Consider the following 7758-nt stretch of genomic DNA (forward strand, 5'->3'; position numbering starts at 1 on the left):
ATAAACGGTTTGATTTATACCGACAAAACAAACGTGTGTGTGTTTTGTTTCTGGCACAGCAGCCAAAGTTTGAGAACAATCTTCATCTTTGATTTGTGTCATATCATTTGAGCTAAGTGGGAGGTGATCAAATTGACACCACAGTCATTTTTTGTACACAAAATCAAAGTAATCTACCTAAGTGAAAAATAATGTAGAAAGATAGTGACTGAATGTAAACATGTTGAACGCTTGCTAAATTCTTCCAACACAATTTAATTTGGCTCTAGACTAGAGAGCCCTGTGCAGAAAGCACACTGCATGTACCTGCAGGCTGAATGATAATCATAGGTCCTCACTAAAGTTTGGACCATATCGCCTTCAGCAGCGTCACCAGCACTTTCCAGGGTTAAGGATGGTTTTGTAGACGATCCACTCTGAGTCTTAAGATCTCGTCTGCTCCGTTATCCTGGTGCCTCAATCCCCATGGTAACCAGTGACCTGTGTGTCTATGAAGCAATAGCTGCTCTCAAGTCCATCACAAATACAGAAAAGACACCTCAATAACTGTTAGTATGTTGGTTGGCAATGCCAACTTGGCAAATTCTAATATATATATATAAATTTCTTGCAAAATATTCTCATATTAATGATCATGCATTGGACTAGTCTATACATTGTGGAGATGAAATAAGAAGAACAATTTCTTGACTAAACATGAAAATGTTCTGGTACAGATGATTGCAGTTTCCAGACAGGAGGAAATATGTACTAAATCATGGTTTCTCCTGTAACGTAGGCCAACTTTTGTCAGATTTATAATTTCTTTATTTTGCTGTAAACAACATTTTCTTTTACTTCAAAAAATAATAATAATAAACAAGGTGCTGTGATTGTGATTTATATGAATGTATGCTGCATTAACATAGTTGCACTCCATGACACAATATTACACATTTATCAGTAACCCATTTCATAACCAGTGATAATAATAAACATATCTTATACTAATCATGTGGCGCCATCAGTGACTTTCAGCCGACATGGGCGTGACCCAATAGCAGCGGGTTTTGGCGTCATTATTTAAAGTTTTAAACAAAATGTAATGAAGGTACCAAAGTGTCATTAAAAAATTTCATTTATTTATTATAGTTCTGTAAGTTGTAAGAAATTAAATAGAGAATGAATGGAGAGTTTAGAAATGGAAAAAATTTGAAAATTAAAAAGATTTTCAAAAAACTGTTCTACATAGGATTCAATATGCATCTTGGTCTAAAAGTTGAGAAAACTATTTGAGGACAACTATTTCACTTTATATCCATCTTAACTTATACTGTAGTAACACATAACTGTCAGTTAGACAAATATCTCTTTTGTTTTGTTGTTAGAAAATAAATAATCAAGAAAATCAAAAGTACATACACCAGTGCATGGGATGAGCCTCAAAGTATTTTCTTCCGTCAATGCTCAAAATATTGCTCAGACATTTGCTAATGTAAAGAAAGAAAAAAGAATATCTGAAATTACTAACATGTATAATTCCCTAATATAATGTTTAATCTTTTACACCTTGGTCCAAATAGTTGATGAACTTATTATCATACGGGTGCATGTTCTTTCAGTCAGTTACATTTTTGTCTGCCCTGCCCTTTTGTTTTAATCCAAGTATAAAAAAACATGAAATGTTGACCATACGGGCAGAAATACTTCCACATTAGTTTCGTACAAGTAGCATCTGCTTTAGACTGAAGAGGCTGATTCAGGACATCGTTACAGCAGAAGTTCTCAACCTTTTGTCAGTGAAAGATTTCAGCCTAGTTCATCCTAATCAGCACAAAGCGTTTTTAGTTGAACAAAAGATGTAATACACAGCACTCTGCCATCAATGTCTGATTAAATATAGAAAATAGAAAATTCAGTTTATGAACTTACACTTATGTTTTATTGAATATATATTTTAAAAGGATTTTTGAATGGATGCTAATTTTAAATATAGATTTTTTTTTTTTTTAAACATACCCCCTGAAGTGCCTTGACGCACCGCCAGCGATATACATACCCCCATTTCAGAACCACTGCCTTACAGGATGACGTACACGTTGCTTCTACTGTAAATTGGCAACTTTTTCAATATTTCCTTTAGTTCCTATGCAAATTGCTGACCTGTAAAAGAGCCCAACTCACAGAGCAGGCTTTGTTCAGAAGGTGTAGTTATTGAAGCGAACCAGCAGTCATCCAGCGGTGGACACTCTATCCATCAATCAGATTGTGAGTGTACGATCAGCCCCACCTATAAATTTGTCGTGGACATTTTCCAAGAAGGGCAGCTTAGATTGAAGGAAGTCCACAGTTGTTACGGATATGTTTTTGCACCTTGAGATGTCAAGCGTTTGCAGGCGCTTGCAGTGCTGCACCAGCAGCAACAAAGATCTGCAGGGTTCAAAAGGTCAAGAATTCAGGGTTTTACACGCAAATCCAGGGCGACAGACACAGTAGATGTGGAACTGTGTGTCACTCACCTGTCGGTGATGTTATTACAACAGGAGAGGTAGAGATGCTGCAGCCTGTGTAGGTACGGTGCAGCCTGTGCCACTCCACGGTCACTGATGCCCGGGCAGTGACTGAGTGCCAGGCTGGTGAGGCTGCGGCAGTGCCAAGCTACCGACGCCAGGCTGGCGTCAGTGATCTCCGGCAGCATTGAAAGAGACAAACGGCGAAGGTCTGGGTAATGCACCACCTGAAGAGATGATATACAGTATAATATCCTGCTCTTTTTATTTTTTATATTCTGCAATCCTACAGCAAATGTCACACGTGTCTCTCCTTAGCCTCCCACCTGTGTGATACTGCTATCAGTGAGTTTTGGGCAGGCGGAGAGGTCCAGCTCCTGCAGCCTGTTGAGAGCTAAAAGTGAAGCTCCAGCCTGCTGTTTGAACTGCTGCAGGTCATTCTGTGTCACCAGCTTGGGTCGCTCCTCAAACAGCAAACGTGGGGGCTTGAAGAAGCCCATGTTGCCAAATGTCCGGGTGAACATTGGACCCTTGTCCCCCTGTTGAATGGCCCTTTTATTACTTTAATACAAAATGCACAGGTGCTGTAAACGTCTCTGACAGCCTTCACATGCCTCTGGTTCTCACCGTCTCCTGGTCAGGCTCACATTTGGTTGTTTCCACGATCCCGAGCAAACCCCAGTCTGTGACCTCTTTACACCAGCCGAGCCGCAGAACCACCAGCTTCTGCAGGTATGTGGCTATTGCGCGCACGGACAAGTCAGTCACGTAGACACATGACGTCAAGTCGAGCTCACGGAGAGTTTCCCTGAGGATCTGGGTGAGAGAGAAAACTGCAAGATCCTGAAGAGAGGAGAGAGAAGAACCTTTTCCATTTATTCTGTTCACACGGACACACATGTAAGCACACACGTACACTGACGAACCCTGATGTAGGTGCAGCCCTTGAGGCTGAGTGTCTCCAGCTGAGCTCTGGCGGCACACGACCCCGTCAAGCCTTTCACTATCTCTGTTCCGCTGACGTGCAGACACTCAGACAGATCCAGACTCCTCAGGGACGACACAGACAAAAGATCAGCGAGGCCTGTGGATGACAAGTGGATGTGTGAGGCACGAGTGGCATCCCCCGGGCCTGAGAAAAGCCCGTCCAAAGCTTTACAACTTTTAGTTTCACTATATTTATACTATACTATCTGTACCTTTTTCAGTGATCCTCCAATTGCGGGACAAGTAGAGGTGTGTCATTGACTTCAGGCTGCGTGATATGGCCTCTACAGATCTGCTGGTCAGCTCCGTGCAGGCACTGATGTCCAGTCTCTGGAGGCTCGGCTGGTGCTTTACCAGAACCTCCATTGAGTAGTCGGTCAGCTCTTTACAGCCATGCAGACACAGCTCTTTTAAGACCAAATCCTGAACCTGAAGCACAGCAAATATAAAAAATAAGAGACTAAAAATCCTACAATATGTGTTTGCTCTGAGGATAAACTTGTATTTTTCAAGGAAGTTAAAGAACACACTAAAACAATGATCAGAATAAAGTATTGTCTCTGAATAAACCAGCACTTAGGTACCGAGATATGAAGAACCTGTTGCAGGGACCAAAGGCAGCCTGACCTGTGCAATAGTGCGTAGTGACTCAGGGGTAATGGAGGTTCTGCTGAGGTCCAGAGCTACGAGGGTGGATTTCTGCTCCATTAACAACTTCCGCAAGTTCCTCAGTGACAACAATGCTGACGAATCCTTCACGTCTCCCACCGGGCAGCCTCGATACGGGTCAAACTCAAAGGCGATATGGCAGCCGGCCAGCGAGAGGCGGTGGAGGCGAGGGGTACAGCCGACGAGCCGATTAAAGGTAACGTCAGAGAGGTACCGAAGGTCGGACAGATCCAGCTCCTCCAGACCAGACATAGCAGACCTGACCTGCAACGAGAAGATGAAGTTAGACCAGAATTTGGAGCATTAGAACAGCTGGAAAAACAATAATGTTGTGCAATAAAAATGTACTAGTGTGCAGAATTGGTAAGGAAGGTTTGGCTAGATTTATCTGTTGTAATAACAAAAGATAAACATGAAGGAATATCCTCAAGCAAGGACCTTTCAGGATGGCCTGGGCATGTTTGAAAGATAGTCAGCTCAGGTCTTTTCTAAACCTCAGCCCGCCATCTCACTATTACATCATACAATGTCTAATACCTGCTGTCTGTGCTCCTCCCTGGAGAGGAAAGCCCCAGACATGAAGAGGCTGTCCAGGCCCCTGAGGTCCAGCCTGCGAAGGGAGGTGAGGCGAGGGAGGAGTGCCAGCAGAGAGGCCTCCGTTACACTGCTACCAGGCAGGGCCAAGCTCTCCAAATTAGGGCCCAAGCACAGCCCCACCTGAAAGACAAATTACAAAGACCAAAAGAGATAGCAGGTCCACTAATTTGTTAACAGGAAATTCAATGAATGCGTTGTATTACACACACACACACACACACACACACACACACACACACACACACACACACACACACACACACACACACACACACACACACACACGTCAATTCTGCAGTCACACCTGCAGCTGCTCTGAACTTTGGACTACAATGTGTATAAATATGACTGTACTATTGTCCTGGACAGACGGGAATTCAAAATGATAAGAGTGCTACCATGCAAATACTCAACACACATGTGACACATTCTGGTTGACTACTACACTGTTAGCTTTTTTTGGAGTGAAGTCCTGAAGGCTTGGGTTTGCCCAGATTTCTTCAAAAGGCTCTCATAAACCCTCGAGGCGGAGGAATTCTCTAGACCCACAACGAAGCATGTGATCATTTGAAGAGAAATCGCAAAACTAATTTAAATCACATGACGGCAGGAATATAATTACTGCCATCAATTCTACTGTTTCATTACAGGGGGAAGACATGCAAACACAGACAGTCAGAAATGCTCCCCAATTACATGTTTCCCCCATCTGGCCTCACCAAGCAGGTTTTATTTTGGGTTCATGGGGAGCTTCAGGTGTTCTTCAGAAAAATATGTAATATATATTGAGTTTAACATACTATTAAATTTGAAGGTTTAGCAATTAGAAAATTTTACAAAGTCTAGCGATAATCATGGAGTCACTACTAATCTCCTTAGCTTTTACCTTCAGCTATAAGGCCGGAGAATATCAATATATATGAGACAGGTACTATCTGAACTCATGCTAACCCGAGTATGCAATGTTTGTAATCGTAATAGCATACTGCACCTCCAGAAGCAGTGATCTGGACATGCTGAACCCATCCAGCTGGCTGATAATAAGACTGCAGCGTGACTTTCTGCCCAGACCCCTGATCAGCTCCAGGGACGAGGCTGAAGCCGGGAAGCAGAAGGTGACATTCTTCTGCACAAAGAGGGACAGAAAGAGCGGTAGCATAGGGTTTACTTTGCCACACTGATGCCCTTGCAACGTCGGCTGTCAAGTAAGCGAAGCTGTGAGTGTACAGCATATGAAGTATTTATGATGCGCTATCCTGCATGATCTGAAGAAAAATCACCTGAAAGTGTGAGTCCTGACTGGCATAGTACCAGCTGCGGCAGACCAGTGAGGCTTCTTTCCTGTCCGAAGCGTGAAGAAAGCGAAGGATGTAAACTACGATCTGCAGCAAACGATAGAAATACAGCATTCAATTACAATAAAGTGGAAAGACCCTGGGAAAGAAAAAAAAATCACCCCCAGGGACATCTGACAGCATTTAAATAACTCCCATAACAGCATACTGTATGGAAAATCCTGTTTGTACTCAACAGAGGATATGACACCGAGCCCTTCACTTCAAACACCATGCATGCAGGTTATTGACTAGGAAGACACTGTGATAGCACATCCTGGGCTTTCTAGTGATGAAACACACACAGAGCCCATCCTGTCTCTTCAAAATGATGGGGATACAGCAGCTTGTGTTATGGCAGTAAGAGACTTAAATGGTCACATTCAGAAGAAGCATGTTGTTTTTGTATGAAGTATGTAGTTTCTTTGAAAAGATATAGATAAAATACATGCATACAGTTGTGATGTGTTTTTCACATCCCAATCACTTACATTATGTTTCTAAAAAAGTTTTAAATGATTCTAAATATTACAACCCGTTTTCTTCCGGGGTCTCAGGGAGGCATCAAGTGTTTCTGGAGAAGAAACAAAACGCCTGACCTGCATGCACTCACCTCTAGAGGAAGCGCGGGCGTTTCTATGAAGTCCTCATTGCGGTCTTCCATCTCAGCTTCTCCTTCGGCAACAACTCCAGACCATCACAGGTGGCTCCTTCACTAGCTAGCTGCTCAAGTTACGAAGCTGCAGTAACGTTTGTGTTTAAGCTAATGACTTCTGTGTCAGAGGGAGCCGTGCGCATCACCCTGAGAGGAATCGATACAATTACCAATACCAGATCGATGGACGCCAGGAAGGAGCTTGACGCCTGCTGTCATCTCACTAAGCTCCTTTGCTTTACAGGCTGTATGAACCACAAGCAGAGGCTGTACATTTCCATCGGCGGTTGGATCAGCTGACCGCAAAGGAAACCCTGACGTCAAAGGCGCAGCGCATTGTGGGAGATGTAGTTCTTCCTCATGTCTCTCTGCTTCTGGGCTCCAGTATTTTTTGTAAGACCTCCAGAAAGTCAGTTAGCACACGTCGACGTCACTAAATGGAAAATGTATTAGTCATTATGATACCATTTACCTTAAAGGGAAATTTAGGTGATAGAGTAGGCCATCATTGCAAATGAGTTCATATGAAAACACTAACTAAAACACACATTGGCCTCCCTTCTCTTAATAAAGCTGAATGAAGAAAAAGCACTTTATTGAACTGGTGATCACATTATAGCTTCAACAACAACATTAAATAGCTTCCTGTTTAGTTGTTGCTGTTTTGGTTTGTGGGTCAACTTTACAGTTTGTCATATTGTTTGTCATGTTGTTTATCAGGGTCATAGGTCACTGCATGTCCGAGATACCACATGACTATTTATGCTGAAACAGGTCATTTATTCACAAAAGACAGGCATACATATGTGACAAAATGTTAAGGGCATTATAATACACACACATTTGAGCTCATTATGCGCAAGTCTCTTCCCTCATACACACACACACACACACACACACACACACACACACACACACACAAAGCAACATTGATTATCTCTTCTACAGATTGTCTGGCAGTTTAGTCAGCTGGTCTATGGGCTGCTCTTCTTCTGACGCTCTATCGATAAAATAAACCATCTATACA

At 42.7% G+C, this 7758-nt stretch overlaps 1 protein-coding gene across 2 annotated transcripts; it reads right to left on the bottom strand.

Annotated features, from left to right (window-relative positions):
- Window positions 1–902: 902 nt before the first annotated feature.
- fbxl9 (F-box and leucine rich repeat protein) lies at window positions 903–7022 on the bottom strand. Of its 2 annotated transcripts, none has more exons than XM_068603157.1 (11): window positions 6690–7022; window positions 6023–6124; window positions 5734–5865; window positions 4683–4862; window positions 4104–4409; window positions 3689–3905; window positions 3416–3573; window positions 3117–3332; window positions 2816–3028; window positions 2499–2716; window positions 903–2409 (listed from the first exon to the last, which is right to left on the bottom strand). In XM_068603157.1, the coding sequence occupies exons 1-11, from the start codon at window positions 6738–6740 to the stop codon at window positions 2241–2243; spliced, it is 1962 nt and encodes a 653-aa protein (XP_068459258.1). In that variant the 5' UTR covers window positions 6741–7022; the 3' UTR covers window positions 903–2240. The 2 variants fall into 2 exon arrangements, with proteins under 2 accessions (XP_068459258.1, XP_068459257.1); XM_068603156.1 differs by having other exon boundaries at window positions 5734–5868.
- Window positions 7023–7758: the final 736 nt, after the last annotated feature.

The sequence above is a fragment of the Clinocottus analis genome, unplaced genomic scaffold (genome assembly GCF_023055335.1).
Source record: "Clinocottus analis isolate CAN_PGR_092001 unplaced genomic scaffold, fCliAna1.0.p SCAF_6, whole genome shotgun sequence".
NCBI lineage: Eukaryota > Metazoa > Chordata > Actinopteri > Perciformes > Cottidae > Clinocottus > Clinocottus analis.

Bases quoted from the DNA above. Each gene is read 5' to 3' on its own strand.
- fbxl9 (XM_068603156.1), bottom strand. From the start codon at position 6,740: ATGGAAGACCGCAATGAGGACTTCATAGAAACGCCCGCGCTTCCTCTA. The intron at 6,125-6,689 runs GTGAGTGCATGC...CGTTTGCTGCAG, and splicing joins CGCCCGCGCTTCCTCTAGAG to ATCGTAGTTTACATCCTTCG. The intron at 5,869-6,022 runs GTGATTTTTCTT...CTCTTTGTGCAG, and splicing joins GTCAGGACTCACACTTTCAG to AAGAATGTCACCTTCTGCTT.